Consider the following 25,143-nt stretch of genomic DNA (forward strand, 5'->3'; position numbering starts at 1 on the left):
CAACGAAACTAAAAATATTTGGACTGTAAACAATTAACACTCTATTGTAACTATCCGATGAAGAAAACGAAATAACACAAAATAGTTCTATAATTGATACGATATCCATCGTCGAAATTAAGATGATAACGCCAAACTTGTACATGTACCGCTAATAAATTTAAGATTTGCTTGCCTTAGAGAGAGTAAATATAGCGTTTTAAGGTGTTTAACAAAATGGATACATACTTTCAACTTATTGGATTAGAGATGTAGGTATAACATACAAGGAAATAGGTAGAGGTGAATTTTTCTAGTTTCTTAACATTTAGCAGCAGTTTTAGGACAACGACTTAGTCAAATGACTTCATGAAACTAGTATGTTTCTAGAGCTTAGGCAACAAGTATGTTTCAGAATTAAAACAACAATATCAGGATAATTTCAAGAAAGTTTTTATTTGTTTGTAAACGTTAAACATCCAAGGAGACAATCTTACGCTATCCTGATCTATTCACAGTCTCTCCTAAACAAATAAATAGTTCACAAATATATCATTAAAAACAATACTCTAGTATCACTATTTTTACAAAAGGCATTTTATAAAATATCAGTGTTCTTGCGAATTATGACGTCACATGGTTATATTATTTACTTCAGTGATCTGTTAACATTATTAGAGCAAATGACTCAATGCCGACAATTTTCAAAGATCTTTGCCAGTCGTTACCAGTAGACAGAGAGTTGAAAGTCTTAAAACCAGTCTAGCCGAAGGTATCGTGTTATAACCCAGGTAACTGGGTTGTAAAGGTCTGATTGGCAGTCATTTTTTGTACAAATATTGTTAATCAGCTGCATCCAGTGAGACTGGAAGCAGACTCCTATAAAATTGGAAGAAAGGCTAGGCCGATGATGATGGCACACTATCGACAGAAGGTTAATAAAATAAGTTTTCATGGGACGTCATAATTCGTAATAACTAAAGCAAATGCCATAATGAATATACGGTATTTCAACGAATATTTGGTATAATGGTTATGAAGGTAAAATAACTAGCCTAGTTATAAATTAAAACAATTATAGATATACACTTATTCTACATAGATTATAAATTACTTTTTACATAAATTGGTGAGGATTTTAAATTTGAGATAGGAGAAGAAATTCATAAAGTTTTTCTGCTTTTCCTTCGAAACCGCTATTTTAATATATTATAAACAATAATAATATAATTATACGCTTCTTTTGCGACTTGTGGTAGAAGTCTAAGATTACTGCAAAATAATTAGCGACATCGTTCAATTACGAAAGTGTTAGATTGCACTGATAGTGATAACACCTGCATGTATTTATTTAATTATACAAAAACAGGTTTTTGCAATAAATAATAATATTTATTATACATGACTCTATCTAGGTATCAAGGTACAGCGATGTTATGTAGGTAGATAAAATATCTGTGTAAACAATTCTTTCGAACTATCACTTCACAGCAATTTAGTGCTTTATTCATGATATTGATTGAAACTCTTTATTGTTTGATTAGTTAATCACACTATAAAGAGTTTTATACCTGAAATTCATAATTTTACTCAATAGAATAAAAAGGATGGTTTACAAACAGTTTGGGGTATAATTTCCTAAATTTTCAAAAGTATTTAGGTACATAAGAAGTTTATGACTAAATAAACGTTTAGTAAAATTCATAAAATATACATTTTTACCATAAAATAAAACATGTATCAAAGAAAAAGAGCAGTCCAAAATTCGTATGCATGTGTATATTATTGAAAATTTCAAGCAATTCGTTCTCCAAGGGACATCTAGTTTACATTTCTGAATCAAACTTTGTATCGCTTCACTCTCGCCTATTCTACAATAATTTATTAGTACTCAATTGTTTTAAAACTTTTGCGATTTATTCATATTATAGACATATCAACATTGAATGAAATAATGTAGGAAAGATTGTGTTATGAAAACAAGACAGAAGATGCAATTTGATCGAAACAATTAAAACAATTCAGCCGATATTGTAATAAAATATTGCGACCATATTACATGCAAAAATTCAACAAATGAGAAGCTCGTTAATTCAGATTTATTTTTCACATCTCACTTTTAAGCATAGTGATTACAATAGCTTGAAAAATAACAGCATTTAAAAAAAGATTCATAATATTTAGAATTCAATGCCGATATACCCATAATACCTTAGTAGGTATAAATTTGGTATGTCACATATAATTTAAAGCTAAAATTTCTTGAGTATTCAATGTACTTACAATAGGCATCTAGAACATATTTTACACTAGATACACGATGTATAATATATTATATAAAAAGTATAAAGGACTCTAACACTACGATAATATAATGTACAAAATCAACTGTTTTTCAAACTGGGACTTACTTTGCAAAGCAATTATTAAACAATTAAAGCGGTTCTAGAGAGCATTAGAATTATCAACATTATTTTAGCTTGAAATAAATTAAAGAAATACACAAACCCTCTTATTCATAAAAATATATGCAGTTATGAAAGGCTTATAAAATGTTTTGTTTCCTTTACTCTTTAGCGAAATGAAAGAGAGAAAACATATTATAGTAATTTTTTAACTAAAATAGGTTTATAGAGTGTTTATGAATAAGAGGGAAATTCTTTAGCTACAGTTTATCTACGAATAAAAGTAGATTTAACATTTCAGATATTTTTTGTCGCAACCAAATATTTGTCATTGTAGCAAATATATTTTGTTGCCAACATACACTATAGTATTGGATTCTCCAAACACTCATAATGTCCATTTAAAAAGTCTGTAAAGCTTTTTACCTCAAAATAACTCCTTACATAAACTTGATTCAAAGAAGTCATGTAGCAATATACATAGTAATTTGAAATAATACATATAAGAGAAAATCACATCTAAATATTGAGCAAATGTTAGCAGAACTATGAAGTAAAATGTTTATAGTTTTGTAAAACAGCTTATATTGAAATTGAGCTATCAACTCGTGAGATTTTTTATTACTATGTATTTCAGAAAAGATGTTTATCAGACTGTACTAAGGAATAATTTATTAAACTCACATAAAAACCGCCATTACTTTTCATGAAGTGAGGTAAGTTTCTTAGTTTTAACACCGCGCCCTAGATGGCGCTACTGTCCAAATCAAAGTAAGTTTCATAAACTATTCCTAGTTTTTTATTGTGAAGTAAAAAATGTTAGACTATGCATGTGTCATAGAAGTATAAATATATCATAAGATCATTGTTTTTACTAACATAAATGTCATATAATCGTAGATTCTAATTCTTCTTTCTTCGTATTCTCCAGCTCTACTAAAATAGTTACGCAAAATCATGTGGCATGTACAATTCCAAAAAAGTATAAAGATTCATAAGAAGTGGACGTAATCACTAAGTCTATGACAATCAAAACATCATCCAGCTAATTCTATTACCAAACAATTCCGTATTGTTCCAACTCTACTCAAATATTTACTGGACTACTCGATAATAAGCTCCAAACTTGTCTTATTCGTAAAGACTTTGGTGTCACATTTTGCCTAACTACTGGGTCCACGGTATTGCTACGAGATAATAAAATTTCTCCAAAATACTGACACTACTACATTTTCCTCGCAAAAATATTCGCTACAAAATCTCTAATATCTGTTCAGACTATTTCGCGTTTCATAGTAAAAATTACATTATTATCGTAACCAATGTATTGATTTTATGCTTAAAATCCTTCAAAAAAATATCATTAGGTCGATAAAATTTATTGTTCCCACTGTACTATGGAATAATACACGCTATAAAACGTAGCAGAAAATGAACCTTGTACAAAGTGTATAAAATAATGTAACCTAATGGAAGACATTCATTTTGAATCAGAGTGCGTGAATGAATCGTTATGCCTCGGCTGAGAGATTATTACAAAGTGGAATGTGGAATACAGGCTCTACATATACGACATACGTACTAACTAACCCCTATCTGATCCTAAGCCTACCTAAACAGGATGAAAATATGAACACATAACTTATTAATAATAGGTTCACATATATATTAACAATACATTTAACACTAAAACTCGGAGAAAATTAACATCTAAAATATAAAGCGCTAAATCAATAAAATCCAACCCGTTTAATGTGAAATACTGTGATTTATATATCAACGTATCAGTTCCGCTACGATATACGATAGTTAAAGCGTATAATAAAGCTACAAATAAATAACACATTAAAATATTTTAATACAATAACTTAACATTACAGCAGTCAACTTTCAAACGAATGTAGTACAAACATACACCGGTGAGACGAATTCTGAGCTACGTCTATCGAGTCGGTAGGAAATATGCATAAATCTATGTTCCACGTCTAATACATTCTATCTGATGTTCAGATCAGCTGAAACTATGGCACTAACATCCAACTACCACTTGTCTACATCGTTAATTTCGAAAGTACCACAGTTCACATTCTGAGAGAGAGCGTTGTACTCCAGTACCTCCGGGCCGGTCGCTACATGTAAGCTGGCTTCATCTTGTACGCGCGCTTCCATATCTCACACAGGCACACCGTTGAGTGAAACCTGTAGAATATGGCCAGTGGCATTGATACATGAGTGATGATTGTCCAAGCCCACAGACCATAGAAGTGAAGCTGAACTGGATGTGACTCCGCTCTGGACTTCTCAAGAGTATTAATCGCCCACATCGCCAAGTTGGTCACTAAGAGGAAGGTGACTATCTCTCTTCCAGGTTTCTTTCGGAGCTGTTCAGGTGTTTTCGCTGATCTTCGACTCGCGTCAAGAATGAACATCGTTTGACAAGTTGTTTGAATCAACGACGATAGAGCTGTGATTAATATGAGAATGGTATTCTTCTCTATCGTGAAGTGGCCTCCGATGATGGTGAAAGTGCCGTAGATGAACATGCCAGTCTGAGCACCGACGAGGAGGATGTTGTCCAACTCAAGATTGCGATTGCCATCGTACTTCAGTTTTCTCACGCAGACCATACCAGCTAAACTAGCAAATGTTGTCATAGCATACAGTGCTAATTCACACACGTTTACTTCTACAACAGCTAACGTTGCATAATCTTTCTTTGATACAAGAACAAAGAACAGTATCAACGATATAATAGTTAGTACCAAAACGAGTATTCCGAAGAACAGGCCTTTGTGAGCTCTCGCGCAGTCTACGCTGTATAAATGTGGGGATTTCTTGTAGGCCAAACCTTCTAGTATTCGAGCTTTAACTATCGCTGCGGCGACATCTTTCGAAGGATATTTGGAGATATTCTTCCACATCACGTAAAGTATCGCAGCGCAAATGAGAGAGTATTCAATAGTACAAGGAAACAAGAACGGCGATGCATCTTGAACTAACGATCCCATGATGTTTGTTCGCCGGCACTCGAAGATGTGATGCGGCCCTTTTAGTCCTCGTGGTACGCGCAGATGAGCAGCGGCAGGGTGTGATGGAGGGACGTCCGTTGTCAGCGAAGCAAACGCCTTTTGGAATGCTGAAATTAAAACAAAAAGACCATAAGCATCTATTACGTACTCAAAACACACAGCAGCTTGTATAAGTCAAAAAAGATCCACATATATTTATAGAATTATAATAAACGACCAGACCCGGGCTCTAATACACGGGATTACCCTACCGATACCCAAACAAATTATCATATAATTTCATATCCAAAAAGGTTGATCCGAAATTGGCCCGTCAATAATGAGGCTAAGTGAAACAAAGCGTTGGCTATACGTGTAGATGATGCTAAATCACCCAATACGTATTATCTTCGATCGTCGGCAAGTATTTGGGTCACAATGCCTTCCGGGGTCGGTCGCAGAGGAACGCAATCAACATACCGCTGTGACGTCTGTCGATGATGAGGGAAATTCTAATTGGAAATCTGCACCTACTTGATATTGGTTTGTGAGAGAAATGTCAATGGCTGTGACTCAGTGGAGATCCCACTCCCGAGTGCATTGTTCCAAGTTGAATTGAAATCGCTTGTATGCAGATAAATTATGTTCGGTCCTGTGGTTGTGCTGATTAAACTTTACTTCCTATAATATACTTCAGTTCTATTTAACCAGTGTCTGTTTTGTCTTAATACGTTAACGAAAAAACAACTCTAGAACTTTGTAAACCTAGATTGTAACCACAATCGTAAAAAGTATCTACAACGATGTCACCTAAAGGTAAACTTGGCCGATTTATAAACACAAAAAGATTTTCCTTTTGAATAGAATTTTAAAATAACGATGGCGGTTTCATTGTTTTATCCAGTACTCTGTATTCACACTGAGGCCATTAACCATCCGTTTTTGCTTCCATTAAACCTACACCAGCGCTTAACAAAGTATTATCGTTGGAACACTTTGTGCAAATAGTATCTCTATTTGCTGCACAAATGCACGAATAATTTTAATTCCAAAGCGAAATTCACTTGATAAACTAGATTTATGGGAGGACGGAAACTGCTCAATGAATATTCCCGATTTAGTATGCAGTGACCAGCCATTTTGCTTAGAACACCTAATTTATGACGACTATAAAGTACTTTACTTAGTTCAAGTGAAGGTTTGGCTAGCCACGTTGATGATTCTATTGAAATGATGTTCGATTTTTTTGATATCATGTCAACTCTTTGTCATTAACATCATCGTATTTTTTTCATGTATAATATTAAATAACTGACACTTTAAATATTCTTTAATATTTAGGCGCATTGTACATTAAATCAACGGTAGTTATTGTGTTCATTCGTATAAAACCACCTCACACTGTATACGCTAAGTTACATTTCCTATAATAACAACATACGCAAAACCCATAAATATCCCATAATAAAATAAAATAAGCGTAAAATTCGCGTCGAAAGCTGTAGGTGGAAAGGGGTTAAAAGTGGATAAATTGTAGCAAAAGGGAGGATGGTTAGAAAACAAATCATGCGGGCCGCGGTCTCGGGTAGCCAAATGACTTTAGGCAATCTCCTTCGAGAATTATGAACGTATAAATTTATTTATTAACATAATAGCTTTAGATACTTATTAGTAAAAAAGCTATTGTTTTAACGGTATGAAAATAATGGTATCGTATTTTTTCGCGGTGAAATGGGATTTTTATGGTTAAATAAATTTTCTAACGCCGCCGAGCCGTTTCCTGCCGTAGCACATAGAAAATTGTTTATACGACGTTATGGCTTGTATGGGCCGTTTTTACTGGCCTGCTGCCTTCGTAATATATCTTCCGTAATATGCCTTTAAAAATATTACGAACATAAGGTATGGGTGTATTCTATAAAGGTTTATGATAATATGATATTAGCGAAAACATTTTATGAAAAGCTTCGCTCGCTTTGAACTTTTTGAATTTTACGGGGATTAAATGTTTCCTTACCACATAATAAATAAATAATTGCCCAAAATCTATAAAACGCGCCCCTAAATATAGCTCTAAAAATAGAAACAATCACGTCAATTGACCAGAACTAGCAAACACTTAAATCAAATCAGTAGAAGGGGAACTTTGTGACAATATCCCGCTGAAGCGAATGTTCAGTCACAATGATTAATCCAATTATATGAACACAAAGGAAATTATCGGGGAGCACGCCGACCAACGTTTGCTTACTGCACGAACATGTTTGTAAACGCATACGTACACGTTTTCAAGTAAGGGAATTACAGAAGCGAAAACGGAACGCAACTTAAACTGTGGTTAAATTTTCGTCAGCTGACTTACACTTTACGTTTTCTCTATAGTTCTTGATTTTTTTGTGATCATATTAAAAATTTAAATTACATTTTACTAAAGGGCCGGTTGCTTTGCCCTTTACAGTGTTTACATATTAAACTTATATCTTGAATCACTTTATCTTTTAAATATGCCGCATCTAAAATCCGTTGCACAGACTGCGAAAAACGACTTGGTTTAATACCTACCATGTAGTGAAGAAAAAGAGATGTATACCAGTGGTGTCTTATCTATTTTTGCACACATAATATCACGCCGTTTTTAAAGAGGAGGCATAGAAGAAAAAAAAAGAAAGAAAGAACTTATCTATCTTTGTGGTCAAATTTTAACAAGAATCAATTTTATCGAAGTAAATGAACCTAAATGGCCACAGTAATAATTTATTTAGTTGAAACTTCATAGACAATTTAGTGCACACAGTACGGGTAGTAAGTTAGGAACTTTCCAGCCGTAGGTTATGTTCTTAGAAACACTACCCGTGGGTGTCGTAAAGAATGGCTGAAGGAACAGTGCAATATTGTCTGCATATTCTATTGTCTATTAATGCACAGGAGTGCAATCATCAATTCCCGCGGCAGACATTTTGAGTTGATTTATGATCGAAGTAATCAATCTATGTCTGTTTGAAGTTTGAAGATTAGATGAATGATTCAAATAGATGTCGATATTTGAATTATATTACATAAGTTCCCTATAACCTAATAAAATATGAACTCGATACAATACAATACGGGAAGAAATCTTGGAATCTATACTAATATTATAAAGCTGAAGAGTTTGTTTGTTTGTTTGGACGCGCTAATCTCAGGATCTACTGGTCGGATTTGAAAAATTCTTTCAGTGTTAGATAGCCCAGTTATCGAGGAAGGCTATAGGCTATATAACATCACGCTATAGTCATTAGGAGCGGAGTAGCAGCGAAAAATGTTACAAAAACGAGGAAAATTTTGACTGATTCTCTTAAGTGACGCAAGCGAAGGTGCGCGGATCAGCTAGTAAGTTATAAAAATAAATACTACCTCTGTATCTGTTTTAAATGGCTTACCAGAAAGAATGTTTGCAGCTATTCAAAACACATATAAGGAAAGAGTCTTTTTGCATTATTGTATGTATGAACTTTTAATAAAATATTTGGGTACCTCACGAGTTCACTGAAAGGAACCTAATGAACCGTGTACTCATTTGTGATTCTTGAAGCCAAGGGGATTTTATTATTATTTTAATATATTAAAACTTTAAGTTAACAGATTTTTGTATTGAGCTGCTGCCACGATGCCTATCAGATAAGTTATCCGACACATATCTGGAAGTCGTCCCTTAGCGACGAATATTTATATTTATTTACCAACACGAAACTAAAACTTCCGCAGTTCTTTCATAGTTATACAGTATTTTCAATAGTGAATCGATACTCAGTTATACGGGTTACATATTAAATATTCACGTAACAATTATAGCGTAGAGCCTATTCATAGCTTTTACTACGAACATAAACACAAATATAAGTAGAATTGTATGAATATTATAAATTATTTATACAATATCACACTACCAAGAATGATTTTAATGAAAATACTAGATAATAGTTATGCTGCTTTACTATAGATACGTAGTATTTTAAACGCCATAAACTATCACGAAAGCTTTGATGTACTTAGACTGTTGAATGACAGTACTACAATAAGTAATGTTCAGGTTGTGGTTCAGATATTGTAAAGTTGCGTTTAAAATTGTTTAATAACGTTCTATATTACTGAAGTTATACTAGACTACACACCTGTATTCCCCCAAGGTATTAAAGTAAGACCGTATATACACATACACAGGCAAACTGCAGAATCGTAAACTACTACCGAAAACCTTAGTTTCTTATTTTTCTTACAAAAAAACTTTCAATAAAATAAAATAAATCTTCACGATTTCAGCCAAACCCTTTATAATATAACCCAGTGAGTTTGTTAACGCGTAGAAATAAGGGCGAGTACACATTATCGATTGCGCGCACACAATCATAGCAGCCTACAGTGTGTCAGCATGCGAACACAACACTGTTGCTTTACATGGCTACGTAACACGACATTTTGTTTGGTTTTACACATAATATTTTTATTTTATATAAGTTTGGTACACTCGTATTTTATTGGCATTTATAAGCTTTCTAATTAATGTTTATTGCTATTCCATGTTAAACATGCTTCTTTATGTTTAAAAGTTGAGGGATAAGAGATTAGATATTCCATTGATATTTTATCATTCCATAACCTAGGAAATTATTCGAAAATACTTTTAAATGTCTTTACAAAAATGTGCCTTCTAATATTTCCCACTTACTTTATTTTAAACAGTATCTTTTTATAAACGCCTTTAAGCAAGATTACAATTTAACGAGCACATAATATCATTTTATTTTTAATGCATGTAAAACAGGCGCATTATTTTTTAGGCAAAGAAAACCTCACCTGCCGTCCTAATCTTATAAAAACACCTGCATCGTGTCACGATCTCGCGGGAGATTGCTCTACGCATTTTATAATAATATTGTGAAGTGAATAGACCAGAAACGTGCCCCTTTATAAATTTGATCTTTACTAAGACTTTATTGTAAAATATTGTTTATACTATTTATTATTTATAACACTTTTTTTTATTGTACAGATAACAAGTAAAATACCCGGTTTCTATTCTTAAAAAAATGTTTTAGTAATTAAATTTAAATGCTACCGTATTAAAGTTAAATTAAAAATTCAAACATTTACTACTACTTCAACACTCATAAGAAAATGGCCTAAAATTGCTCATTTTAAAAACTTTTTTTTATCCAAGAATTACCGCGTCTCGTTCCCTTCATTTTCATTTCTTTTTAACTAGACTTCTTGTTCTATGTTTGAAATTATTATAGAACTTTAGTAAGAAAACAAAATTTAAATGATGCAGTTCTATGTTGTTCTTTTTATTTCAAAAAGTTATAAGGATAGACATTCATTTGTTTCGGGAGTTCGGGAGATGGTAACGAGTCGAAAATTTTGCAGTGTATATTTGTATTAAGTTGATGATAGATAAGCTTATATAGTATTTTACCGAGTATTTAAAAATTAGCATTTAAGATACCAGTAAAAGATATCTTCTTCGTAACAATGATTCACCTAAGTAACATCACAGATGGAGAAAGGAGGTTTCTATCACAATTCGCTTGTTAATATATTTAGAAAAAATATTCACTATTTAATTGTCATCCGTTTTTCTGTACGCATACTCTTACTTTATCGTACTCTATCATACTAATAGATCAATGTAAGGCGGGAAGGAATAAAATAAAGAAGGAGATTCAAAAGAGCCACTTACCAAGTCTATGCGACAGTCCAATAGTCTTGTTTTCAGGGTCGTAGAAGGTGAGGATCTCGTGCTTGGTCTCCTGTACGAGGACGTTCAGCCACACGCTCAGGTTCGTACCCACCATGTGCATCAGTCCGAAACGGGCTACTATCTTGTGTTTGTATACTTTCATCTGTAATGTTGAAAATACATCTAATGAGCTGTTCAACCTTTAAAGAGAGTTAAGGTAGACAAAGTATAACAAGAAAATTCTAAATATGCCTGGACCTACTGAATATGATATTCTTATGTTGAACCCGTTTTCAAGATTGGTAGGTAAAAAGTGGTTAGAAATTAATTTAAAAACAATATAGGAGAAATCTTAATTTATTGGCGTTTTAAGATTTTGTTCCTTTTTAATCGATAATAATTAAATAATTAGTATTCACTTAGTTTTTTGATGAAGTTCTGCTTTCCATGTTGTTTCAGATGACAAATTGCAGCATAGAAAATACCAATTAAGATGCCATCACAACAGTAATAGACAAATCACAATTAAATCAAACCATATTTCAAAGGCAAGTCATTAAGGTCGTAAACAAATTGCGGCATAAGCTTCGTAACATCACGTAATTGTTGTGCTGCAACGTCCCAAAGCAACAATTAGCGATCAAGGGCGGAAGCTCAGCTACCTGTAGTCTAATACTCACCTATTAGTACACCCGGGGGAACGTCATTAAGAAATCTATTACGGGCTCAAATCTTAAGTACCTAGTCGTGTTCCTTATTTTGGTCGTATGTTATTAAAGCTTTGTTCTTGTAGTCTTATGCGAGTATTAAGTGGTCTGGCTAAATCTGACGGTAGGTTTCTTGCTTACCTAATGTCAATACCATTTTTTTATATCTTTAAAATTCTATGACTTTGTCAGTTATTCAACTGGAATCAACAATTCTGATAGTTTTTTGGACGTAATTGTACTACACTAGTTGCTTTACACGACTTAGGTACTTTTGTACTTACGTCAAAAGCTTTTTTAAAAGTATAAGGTTAGATATTATTATTTGGAGATAGTTGACGTCATTAATAAGAAAGTACTGTGTGGCTTACGTAGCTGAAAAGAGGCTGATTATGATGGATAGAAGCTATGAACTCTGAGTGATTGAACAGTAAGAATTCTTTGACAAAATTCTTATAAACAGTAGGTATAAGTAACAAACCTCATTGTTAAGAAAGATGAAGTACATCTGTATGAATATGAAGGCCATCCTCGTGGCCGGCGTGAGCGCTAGCAGCACGTTGTGACAGTTGGTGTTCCGCTCCAGCTCCCAGTACTGACCGAACTCCAGGCCCGAGTAGATCATTGAACCGATGCCGAATGCTGAAATGTTATAACACTTGAAGATTTGCCTTACTGACTAGAAAACTTAATAGCTTTACGACATGCTCATCGAAATATTAGAGAGTACAAAATAAAAAAATATGTATTTTATAATTTTGCATAAATTTAAAATGTAGATTTTAAGTTTATGTAATCAAATATAACTGAAATAATTTGAGACTGGAAGCCGACTCCAAAATAATTTGAAGAAAGTTTAGGCTATGATGGTGGTGATGTAATCAAATTTTAATATGAAATTAAGGTGCCCCAAAAATGATTGTTGGTACTATTTTTAGATCGTATAGATTCAAAACCCAGTTTCAAGATAAAATGTTAAACATGCGTCATTAACTCATTACTAGTCGCTTACAAGGTCAATTACTTTACCCTTCTATCTAAAAGTAAATTGTCTAAATAAATCACAAAATAGACCATTGCCTTCGTAAAAATAAAAGCCTAAATAACATCAACAAGAAAACGGTCCTTAACTACTCAAAGTGTCTCAAAAGATTACAATTTTCGATAACACAGTTATCAACGGGCTTACCCGAGGCCTACTTCGGGATCCCATTGAATTACCGAAGTGGCTCTCGGACGGAAAGTTTGTTCACAACAATCACAACTAATCCGTGACTCAATACAAGCGAACTAAGCGCGATGTAGTTTACTTAGCAAATTGTATTAACGAAACAATTACTGAAGTCAGTTGCCGTGAGATTAACGCTGTAATACGTATCGTTGATGAAAATGTTTGGATTCTGTAGCCTTATTAGAGTAGACGTTGTTTTGTAAGGGCTGAAAATACATTTAGGGTGCATGCGTAATATGCGTATATTATGGGATCAAACACTATGATAAGCCTTTGTAGACTAGCTTAGCTTAACCTCATACAAATTTATCTTTATTGAAATGCAATAATATTAATATGTGATTGTCGTTAAAAATATTGTAATTAACTATTTATATCTGAACACTCATTATCAATCAGCTAAATATTCTTCATTTATGAGTGAGAAATTGAATCAATGAGTTCCAGAGGTATCCATCTTTTACGAGTACAATATATACTATGATTAGATGCCAGCTAGAAAATTTTATAAAAAAAATAAATAAAGCTCACCAACTGCTCCCATCCTGAGATAGAAGCTGCCATAGTGATGTGTTCTGGAAGCGAGCGCGAAGCCTAAAGACAGACGCTTCGCTGCCAACTGCGGTGGCGCGTGTGCAGCTGTCGCCGTGCTTCGCTCCGTGCGCGAGGAACATGAGTCCGACTCCGACGGGGATGAGCTTGAGTCCGATTCTAAAAGGTAAGAATCGGTTGAAGATTGGAACAAATACTTAATTAAATAACTAAGCAGTTAAAGACATTATTATTTGAATTGGGATTTTAATAACATTATACCTACAACTTCAAAATTATCTAAGAACTCAAAATACTGTACGTACTTAATGCAAGAGGGCATATTTTAATTTTCATTTTATTATGTTCGATAATAACATTACGGGCAGATTCAGTTTCATTTCGTTTTGATAAATCAAACCACACAGAGCAAATGATACATTCCTGCATACGAACACTGAGTCAACAAGTCAGTCTACCGATGTGCAAATATTATATTTCCGCGTGCTATTAACTCAAAGGTAATTATTTATTCAACTCCAGATCTCCCTCTGCGTTTGCAAAGAAACGAAATCTAAAAAAAGCTCGGCCGACTAAAACCAAGATCAAAGAAAATACATTTTTTTAATAAAAAAAGAAATATCAACATAAAATATCCGTGAAACCGGGAACACTCTAAAGCATTAGCTGCCATGTTTGTCCGCCCTCCGCTGGGCTTTCCGCATCATTTAAATAACGAAATGTGGAATCGCGAGAGAAAGCAAAAAGAAAAATCACTCTGTCCGTTACCACATCCACGATCGCGCGAAGGAGCAAAATAAGGGATGCGAACAAAACAAGGAAAAGTGAGTGAAAAACTTAAAGTGCGTTTACGTCACATAGGTACTCTCGTATTACAAGATTTCGCCTTTTACGAATCGGCTTTAGTTCGTTTGTTTTATTTTCGGGACACGCGGTGTTTGTTTTTCTTTCGAATGAATAATGAATCAAAGGATTCTACACGTGTAGTGTTTGTTCACTATTGTGACGTGTGTTATCATATATTCCGTTTATTTTACCCTACATTATTAGATTGTCTACGAGTGAATTTATCACTTCGTTTTAGCCTCGCGATTGTGAAACGTAACAAATCTCCTAACTCGTACCCTTTTTAACAGATCGTTTCACATAGGGTTATTTGAAAAAATGGGCCTTCTGTTTGTTTTCTGCTTGGCCAAATACAACCACGCGTTTTACTGTTTCTGGCGCGGAGTCTTCCTAAGCTTTTTGTATTTTAATTTCATAAGAAATGCATAACATTGTTTTTCCTGTATCTCACCGTCATTAAATAATAATGTACCGGAAACCTCGGAAACATTTCGAGATTACATTGTTTACAATTTAACGAAGTCAGTGAACTTTTTGTAGCATTTCAATTTGGCTAAGCCCATATACATTTTCTATGTATGATAAGTACATGTTGTTCGTGTAAGTCACAATAGATGTCCTTGCAAAAGAACGCGTTATTGTGTTTGAAGTGACAAGTTCATATTCATAACAGGAGCGTCGCGTCACAAAGCCAAGCACTTCTTCGCAAACAAATTTGTTGCTCGTTATCGCACAAGAACTTATAAGGCACTTGGCCATCACACCTTCCGACAGTCGCCAATTGTGAAAGAAAGACCAAAAAAATATCGTTCTTTGAACGAATGAACGACACTCCAAGCATTTCACTCTTTCTATTAGAGCTCGTTCGCTTTTCTGTGAGGTAATGATGCAATTTAAAGCTGACTTCTCTATCTGAGACGTAGTTAATCGTTAACTCGACGCGCTAACTAAGGGGAAAGTGGTTAGTAAATACGTACTTATATACGTACGATATTTTTATAAGTAGGAAGAGTCGCAAAATCTTGAGCACTCTGAAAAAATAATTATTTGATCATATTTTGAAAAAAATTGCAGATATAATTATTTTACCTACGCCTAACATATTTTTGTTTGCAAAAGGTACATTTTGGCTACGTTTAAACCTCAAATCCTTAATTACCTTTAGCGCTAAAATACTACATTTTACAAAATTACTCTTACACGCTGTAGTCGTTAAAAGTTTTTATTTAGGAACTAAATTTTAAAATATACAATGCAATATAAATGTGACCAGAAACAGAAATATCGCGTGAACCGCATGCGACCGCCGTGCCACATGAAATAAATATTAGTGGGCCCCACAGAACTATTGGGTTAGAGTGTTTGTAGCCATGATTTGTATGTCTGCATAGCCGCCACAATACAAAAGGTGCAATACGCAAACTGCTGAAAAGTGCGCAATAAGCGCAATTTACTCTAGATTTGTAGTTTAATCCCGGCTGTAACGAAGTTCTACAGCAATCACGAACTTCCGATGGAATAAAGGTTAAAATGTAGTTATTGATCGCTCTTACAATCATTGTTGTCCCCTTTCACCTTTTTTGCAAAATAAAAAGGACTGTGCACTACAATAAATAATTTTAGTTTTTGTTTTCAAAAAATCTGTCTCTAATATTCAGGCGTATTTTAGCATAAGGCAACATTTTCACAAGAGTTGTGCGAGATAGCTAAACGGTGCGCGACGTGAACTCCACAAATAGGATAAGCTGAGCTAAACGACGCTATTACCTAAAGCTAATCCTATTGGTGGGATTTCTCTTCGCGCATCGCGTCGCTACCTCGCACATCTTTGGTGGAAAAGAGTAAAGCTATTACTCTAAATTAGTTAAGCATTTACATTCACCTTACCTTTTGCTAAAAATTTAAACAACACAGATAATTCTATAATACACAATCTCACATCACAGAATTAAAGGTAACTTTAAATCATTTTTAACAACAGGTTTAAGAGAAGAAAGATCTGCAATTTGTTTGAATTCTTCCCACAAGACTTAAACAAACAGTTCTTAATCGGTATAAATGTAATTTATTCGCATACTTACTTGGTATAACGGTGGTATCTGACGCTGATTTTGACCTGTCTCTAGCCAATGCAGCATACATGTACAGTAAGAACACCATACTACCGATGTACAAGTAGAGGTAGAAGCCCTGCGAACAATATTCCTTCTTAAAGCCACTCTCTTCCACCATTGTCTTAAAAATCTTCAATAATAAATATCAATCTGCATTAATGAAGGCTCAAAAACACAAATTCACAAAAAAAGAAAACAAATATCAATTTCATCATTTGTTTTCTTTTTCTTCATTATTTTATTTTTAAATTTTTGAATATAGAATTTATCCGAATGGATTTGGTTTTGACTATGTTATAAAATTGTATTAACTGGCTGAAATAAAAAAAAAATTGCGTAATAAAGTATTCCTTTTTTAAATATGTAAAAAGTAGTAAAGCAAAGATAGATTTAAATAAAAAATACAAACGGAACACGTGCGACACCGTCAATTTGAATTGAAATAAAAGCCGAAACATTTTCGTATCTACTGTTATATTTTTATTTTACAGTTTGCTTCATTTATTTTCCGGTTCATGAATATTTTTTTAACAATGTCTGCTTTTATTAAATTTTAAACCATTAACCGAAACATTTCGAATGCCCTGTTTTTAAAGTTCGAAATTATAAAGAAGCGAACCATTTAAAAGTTACCCAAAATGGCTTCACTGAGGCAAAGTTGAGACTTAATCAGTTTTACATTAACCCGGTAATTACAGTTACCGTCCCCGCGGTTCTTAAATATTTAATTATATGCTGCCGTACTCTTACCTGGACCACCCCACAAGTACCATTCGTTTCCTTAAGCGGTCATTTTTGAACAAAATTCTTGCATTCATTCTTGCAAGGATGTTTGCAAAGTAAAATAAGATGATATATTTTTTATCATGGTATCTCGTATAATACTTAGTGATAATCAATATTCAACTAACAAAATGTGTATAATATGAAATCTAAGAAAAAAAAACTACAGGATTAAAAAAACAGCCCGTCTTTGTTTTAACTCCATTTCATCAATAAATCTTCATAATAATCAATAAAGCCTATAAATAAGGCATTTTAAAACAAAACACGGAAAATCAATTTTCTACATCATCCTAACTTGAACATTTCAGTCACAACACGTGGCGTTATCATAATTTATCTGAACATTTAGCCGCCTCATGAATAAGTTATATGAATGGAAGGCAAGCGTGGCCTCATAACGACTTGTGTGAAGGTATGGTGGTAATTAAAAGAGTGATAAATAAACGCTTTTGTTTTTAGGCACAGGAAGAACTTAAACCGCTACTTGGTTCCGTATTTGACCGACCGGGATAACAAAAAAATTGCGTATGTACAGAAAAGTACTATTACTTTCTGTTTAAATCGAATATACATCTTTTTTTATTTCTTAAAAAATGGCAAGTAGTATGTATGTAAGTAAAGCATAATGTAAGTTATGCTTTACTAGCTGACCCGCGCAACTTCGCTTGCGTCACCTAACATTTTTAGTTGCTACTCCGCTCCTAATGACCGAAGCGTGATGATATATAGCCTATAGCCTTCCTCGATAAATGGGCTATGTAACACTGAAATAATTTTTCAAATCGGACCAGTAGTTCCTGAGATTAGCGCGTTCAAACAAACAAACAAACAATCAAACAAACAAACTCTTCAGCTTTATAATATTATATATACTATATATATAATATTATAGATGAAAAACAAACGAATAGGTTATACCTACGTCAACAACTACACACATTCTCTTAAAACTAATAAACATAAAGATCCAATAGAAATAATGTAAAGTGCGTCATAGGCTCGTAGCCTCATAGCTTACCTCATAGAAGGAGGGTGGAATGTAGGTGGAGATGACCTCAGCCATGGGGAACGCGATGCCCATCACGACGAGAAGTTTGCCGTACAGCGCAGACAGCGTCGTTGCTAATGCATCGCTCCTGCATCAACAGATGATATAAATTATTAATCGTTTGGAAATCAATAAACGGAGATAGTTTGTAGTACCTAGGTATAACGATTGTATTGGGCTAATGACTGTAAAATCACTATAGGTAGGGTACTACCAAAGAGTACCTTTGCTACTGGGTAGGAACTTTTTCATATTTTTTTATACTAGGTTTTCAATTTTAGGCCTGTGAGTAATGTTTCTTTCAATGAGTACCGTCCCTTATTCTGAAAGTATCCCTAAACACTAGCAGCGTTATTAGAAAGAATCATACTAATTATTATTTATTATTGAACAGACAGTCTTTGTCAAAAATAAAACAATCTAGCAGAATCTCACATGACAAATAGGTACTGCCAAAAGTTTTACAGTTTACGAGTTTGATATTTTCGTATCGAAACTTTGTGATCGGGCTACAGTAAACTTTATATTAATCCCGCTGATGTATTTCCCAGACTTGTAGTCTACAAAGGAGTATTGTTATTACTATAGACGTGGAACAAAGACAAACACCTCAAGCCTTACCAAGAAACGAGATAATTTATGGAGTTCCGAACAATACTGGGTGGGCACAGACTAAAGACATTTGCTATTTGTTTTACGAGCAGCCGGACCTTGGGGGAATGAATACCGGGACAGGGTAGTCTCCGATGTATTAGAAAACTTTATTGTAACGCAATGTCGTGTTGCACGTGCTGAGAAAATTAAAGGAACGAATTCTTGCACTGTAGGTGATAGAGAGCTGTATTTATCTACGGATTAAATATTTGTATATAAATATGACAATGGTCTTACGCGACAGAGTAAAGAACTGTGAAAGTACATCAAGTCCTGTGCAAACTTGTCAGGAGTATTGAGCATTTTAAATGACAAATGTTGGTAACTTTATAATCAATGTTATTGATACACTTTTACGAGCACAAACTTACTCATTAATTTTAAATTAATAAAATAACGACTGAATATTCAAACAACACTCAATTTTATATGATACTTAAAGTCTCTATCGCTACAATACACGTAAAAGTAAGAGTTGCAGCATGATAAGTGTAAGGTAAAATTAAGTTCATTTGCCACGAATTAATTGTTATGAAGACGGCCCTGATTGTTTTGTTGTGACTGCAGTCTAACATCAAATCAAGCAACATGTTGCTCAACAAATATTTCCGAGTTACCACCAAGCCTTATGCATTTCTAGACGTGGGATCCCAAGCGCCGTAGACAAGAACAAATGGGCGGTTTACTTTATGAGGTGGACACTCAAAGGTACGACTGACGTACCAAGTGGCAATGGAACAGATCTATGAATCCACTAAGGTAAGATAGTATTGGAGTAGTTCTTATCGTTCCTTACTATGAGAACTGTTTTTTATTGAATTTGTTTGTTTACGCAAACGAAAAGTAAAACATATTTTTTTATTGTCTCCAATAACTGACGTGTTTGATATATTATGTATGGAGTGAAAATTTGTCTAAACATTCCTCGAAAAAAGTTAACTTGTTTTGGAAATATAGGTATTAGTGAAATAATATACCGAACTCCTCTCTTAGTGCACCTCTACGCTTCCTAAGGAATGATCATACCAGATTAAAATTTTCTACGTTCGGTAGTATCGGCTGTGCATTGTCCATTGGTCAGTCAGTCCTCAGTAACGGAAGAGTTTTGTATACTCGTATATTGATTATATTATCTACAGATCTGGGTCTACGTCTACATCTACGCCTTGAGTATAATTAGGTATATTTCTAGGTTATGGGTGAGCAATCTGGGATTACCAATAAAAACTATGTATATCAATTGGTTTAATAAACGGGCTTATCAGCATTCATGGTTCGCAGTTTACAGTTCAGCTTTTAAACAAGAAATAGCAAATTTTATGACTATTTTCTATTTTATTTCAAATTCCCGTGAAGAAATGAATGCTGCGACTATAGCTATAGACATATAGCAATATACAACCGACGCACGCATTTTACGATCTATAAAACTAACGGAATAGCTATACGGAAGTTAATTGAATCTTTAACAATCGTTATATCCTGACGAGTAACACTTAACGGTTATCTATTTACTCACTAAGAACTAGCCAGCATTTCAACAATTTAATTTAGAAAATCAATTTGTTTAACCCATCAAACACACTTGACCTATTTACAATATAACTTAGTCGGCTTCTGGCAGATCTGGATTAGAGTAATTTCGGAATAAGTATCGATTAGATTATCGGGTACAATATCGATAATTAATTTTTCACTTGGGATCTTTTGTTTTTTAAGGTTCGTAGCTAGCGAGGATCTTTTAAAAAAAAAACAGATTTTATGTATGTTATGTAGGTATGTTATTTTATTTTGTTCACATATTTGCTTTCACTTTATTTAAAGATTACTGATAGACTATCTGACACTTATTTGTAAGGTGTGAAGCTGGCCACTAATGCAACACAACACCACATTTTGAGTATATTCGAGTCCAACTATTGGCAAATTGTTTTCCGTGCAACTGCGTCTGTCCGATTTTGTTATCACAGCCCGTTAATTTCAAAGTAAAATGGCCGTTTTGAGTTATTTATTCAACTGGCAATAAATATTGAATCAAATCCCATTAATCACTAGGCGCTAGAAGTTAGTGTGCATGAACGGCAGTCTAAATCGGATTAAACCGGCGGCCACATAAATATGGATGACAACGCCGTGACACTGACAGTGGGAGATCCGTTAATCTGGAATATACCATCGATCCGCCATTCCACGCCCAATAACTTTATATTGTCTGTTGCGTCAATAATTTCTTGGTAATTGTTTAATGTAAATATTTAAGGAAGTTGAGGTAAAATTATTAGATTTTGTCGTTTAGGTAAAAGTATAATTAGAAATACCGAATATTAATTTATTATACCCCTTATTATGATTTACTAGAAATTATCAAAATTTCGGGTTCAACAGGTAAAGAAAGATTTTAAAAAGCTGTCTGGAGCAGCAGCTATTATATCATTGATGGCACATAAAGAATTTATCATTGTTATTAGTGTCTAATTGAATTGGTAATTACAACGCCTCTCATTGGCGTTACCTACAATTGAATTGAATGAATTTCATTATATTGATAATTTCTGTATGAGTATTTGCTTTAATTTGCATAATCGTCTCCTCAAATATATTAAAAAACCCAAGATAAAGCTTTCTTGATTGATTTCCTTGATTGATAGTCTATATTATTAAGAATCTTTTAACGCGTGCGACGTCACGAACACAATCTAATAACATATTGAAAGTAACAAACGCAATATTTCAAATCTTACTACTGGATATCGGTACCAAATACTGCAAATCCTATCGAAGAACTTAAGGCAGTACTAACGGCATCCACATAAGGGTAAACCTTGCGATGGAGACAAATCTCAGCGATTTGTCAACCACGAACCGAGGCTCAGGACTGCTGACAACAAAAAACTTCGTCTGTAGGTCTTATAGATGCTTAGGGCGCTATTTGTTTTTATTACTCAACAAAAGAAATAGGAGTAAATAAATACTGTACGCTTGAAAATTCGGTGGCGGCTTTTCTTTTGTTCTGAAACAGATTAATCGATGTGAATTGTGTTTTACGTCTACTACTGCCTCTTATTGGAATTTAAGTCATTTATTTTAAGTGTACAGAAGCTCGATTCTCTACTAATATCGACCGACAACCGGCTAGTCATCGATAAATTTTGTATGAAAATCTAATCAGCGCCTCTGACGGGCGTCGCAGGAACTATTTTGCTAGTACATTTTAAACTTTCAATACTCGACAGTACCGACTGTAGAGAATCGCGCTACAGTTTATTTGTAATTTCTTTATGCGTATGATGTACCTCAGTTGACAACTAAATCGTCAAATTGATGATCACTATTCAGTACATCGCATACTATAATCTAAGGGAGGAGACAATGTACAGCGTGCCTCTCAGATCGGCTACGTTATATTATTAACATATTTTTATTTACGTACGGCCAAATAAGAGTCTTTGTTTAAAATAACTTGGTCCCTTTCATACAATCCTTTCACTACTTTGCCTGAGCGCAGTTCTTCTCTTTATTATGTTATAGATACGATTGATGTGTTTACATCAATGTCAAATATCATATTTACTTCGCAATATTACATTTGTTTGCAGGTTAAAAGATCCGTAAAAGGCTTATTCGTTTGATAGAAAGGTTTTATGGTATTACCGATAATATTAGATTATGTTCGTAAACCCAGAATATGAGGCAAAAGGGAATACATAAAATACAGGCAGCCGTTGTTACGAAGATTATTGGACTGAAACATTGTATGGTATAATGTACTCTACCTTATGTTTGGAGTTACTTTATTCGGGTCATTTATTTCCTTTTTCTGGATTAACTCTTTAGGTTTCTAGTTATGTGTGTCAGTAGGAATCTGGTGCATATTTTTGCTCTGTTACGTGTACCTATGTGTCCTAGGTTTGACTTCTACTTATGCTTATCCGTTTCTTAAACATGTGTATTTGCGGTGTGTTCACTCAAAGTGCTGTATTCAAATTCTTTGTAATAAAATCTTGCTAGCGCGGAAGATAGATCTAAATTTATATAACAATTCGACTAACGACTCTTCTCCGTTACAGAAAGACTTGCTTTTCCATACTATACTACAACCTACACTATAACCACGGACATCAATTAAAGCAAATAAAAAAAATGGCAAAAAGTAAACGTTTTGGTCAAAATATTCTACCTAATAATAAATAACTTGCACCAGTGATCCATAATTGTAAACTATAAGCGGGTAAACGAGGGCTCGATCGGTTCATTATTGAGGGCGCGTCAATGCGTATCAATTACGTCTCATCACTGTCGCGTGGACTCCAATTACTGAACAGCCTGTCTATAATCTAACTGAATAACAATATGTTTCATACGTAGTTTTTTACGGAAAAACCTAACTTTAGTTAAGACGACAAACTTAGACTATTATTTAAAATTCAATATTAATCGCCACTTTTAATGATTAAATCATTAATTGGACACAGTGGACATGACATAGTAGGTACCATGTAATTTAATTTCACACAGTATTAAGAAATATTAATTAGGTATGTGAGTTATTAGCAAGATACGTATTCCCAAAAATAAATGTGCTTCGCAAAGAAATCATTTAAAAAAGTCACAAAAGTTAGATGAATCAGACGACGTAATAGCGAATTTAAAGGTTTATTAGATAGATAACAATGAATGATGAACACTAGATTTACAAAGATTGTAAGCTGACATTAAGTAGACGCATTAAAATCATCCTGTACATCTAGGTATTAAATACACATGTTTTAATTCGCAATATATAATAACCGCCACACGTAATCCTTTCACAAACACAACATATGAAAACTGCAAGCTTTTAACATTAAAGCTGTCGGGTGCTTGAATTTATGCGTTGGAAATGTTTCATGCTTATGACAGCACGTAGCCTGTCAATTTGAACGTTCACAAAGAGAAGGCTATTGTATAAACGCGAATGTCCGTCGCGATAGCTGGATGATCGGCACATGTCGAATACACTCCACTTATGCACCAGCATTAAGTATTGCAGCTATAAATGATATTGAACGTTTGATGTTGTTGTTGTGTTTGTATCGAGTGTCTAGGTACCATGTTATTGGCTGAGAGAAAATTATATGCAACTCTGTATAATAAGGATAAAATATTAAAATAAACAATTCGAATAAAATTATCGATAAGGCTCTTCAATGAACAGTCGAGAATCGAAGTTGAAATCGTCGATTCGTAATTGCAGGGACTAGCAAACATCGAAGCAGAAACAGAAAAATGTTGTGTGCTTAAATTTGCTCATTCCAAATTGAGACGAATAGTTAGATGAATCTGACTCCTACTTGAGCCGTGTCTACAATAACACGTATAAATTACCAGTTGCGACCCCACGATCAAACGTGATCATTAATATTACAACGTCTGTAGTGTCTACAAGTCGAGACACTGAATTAGAAAACTGAATCATAATACAATGAATGAGGATCTAAGACAATGGATAAACAGCCTATGCATTATTCAGTATGGCAACAATGTGGCGAACATTACACGTTTGTTATTAATCATTTATTCCTCGATGATCAGCCCTTTTAAATTAGGGCCAGCGCATTCAAATTCTGGGCCCGACCCGAAATGAAACCAGAATCAAATTAACCAATACTGGACCACAACGATTGGGGCTCAAATACAAATGTTACCTAGCTTTTTGCATTATACAAATGTACATTATCCGGCTCAAAGCGTTTCGGGTGGTTATGCCCGAGAGCTGTTAGTACGCGATACGAGAATTCTCTGCTCAATTGTCACAGTGCAATTTGGAGAAACGGTGACGTTTATTGCGATATAGTGTGACTCAGAAATTCAGTCATGTTGAAACAGATAGCTTTGCTCAAGACATTTTGGTACAGAAACTTTTGTAACAACAATAGGAATGTAAGTAAAAATACGATAAAAAAATAGTCGACGTAGCAAAAAGACCGATATTTATCGCGTCCCTAAAGTTAAGAAACGATGACTGCAAACTTTGTCGAACTTAACAACAACAACTAGTAAGTCTTGAAAATATTTACTAACTTACTCGACGGAGTTACAAAATATAGTGTCGTTTTAA

The 25,143-nt window shown here is 34.0% G+C and overlaps 1 protein-coding gene across 4 annotated transcripts in view; it reads right to left on the reverse strand.

The window, feature by feature from the left end:
• Window positions 1–410: 410 nt before the first annotated feature.
• Window positions 411–25,143, reverse strand: part of OtopLc (proton channel otopetrin-like c) — an 83,364-nt gene continuing 58,631 nt past the window's right edge. For all 4 annotated transcript variants that reach the window (XM_076116625.1, XM_076116626.1, XM_076116624.1 and 1 more), the window contains 6 exons: window positions 18,363–18,480; window positions 16,526–16,634; window positions 13,578–13,757; window positions 12,297–12,457; window positions 11,109–11,271; window positions 411–5,520 (listed from right to left, as the gene is read on the reverse strand). In XM_076116625.1, coding sequence (XP_075972740.1) covers window positions 4,514–5,520; window positions 11,109–11,271; window positions 12,297–12,457; window positions 13,578–13,757; window positions 16,526–16,634; window positions 18,363–18,480 — 1,738 coding nt within the window. In that variant the 3' untranslated portion in view covers window positions 411–4,513. The remainder of the gene's footprint in view (window positions 5,521–11,108; window positions 11,272–12,296; window positions 12,458–13,577; window positions 13,758–16,525; window positions 16,635–18,362; window positions 18,481–25,143) is intronic.

Source organism: Anticarsia gemmatalis, chromosome 7, assembly GCF_050436995.1.
Source record: "Anticarsia gemmatalis isolate Benzon Research Colony breed Stoneville strain chromosome 7, ilAntGemm2 primary, whole genome shotgun sequence".
Lineage (NCBI taxonomy): Eukaryota > Metazoa > Arthropoda > Insecta > Lepidoptera > Erebidae > Anticarsia > Anticarsia gemmatalis.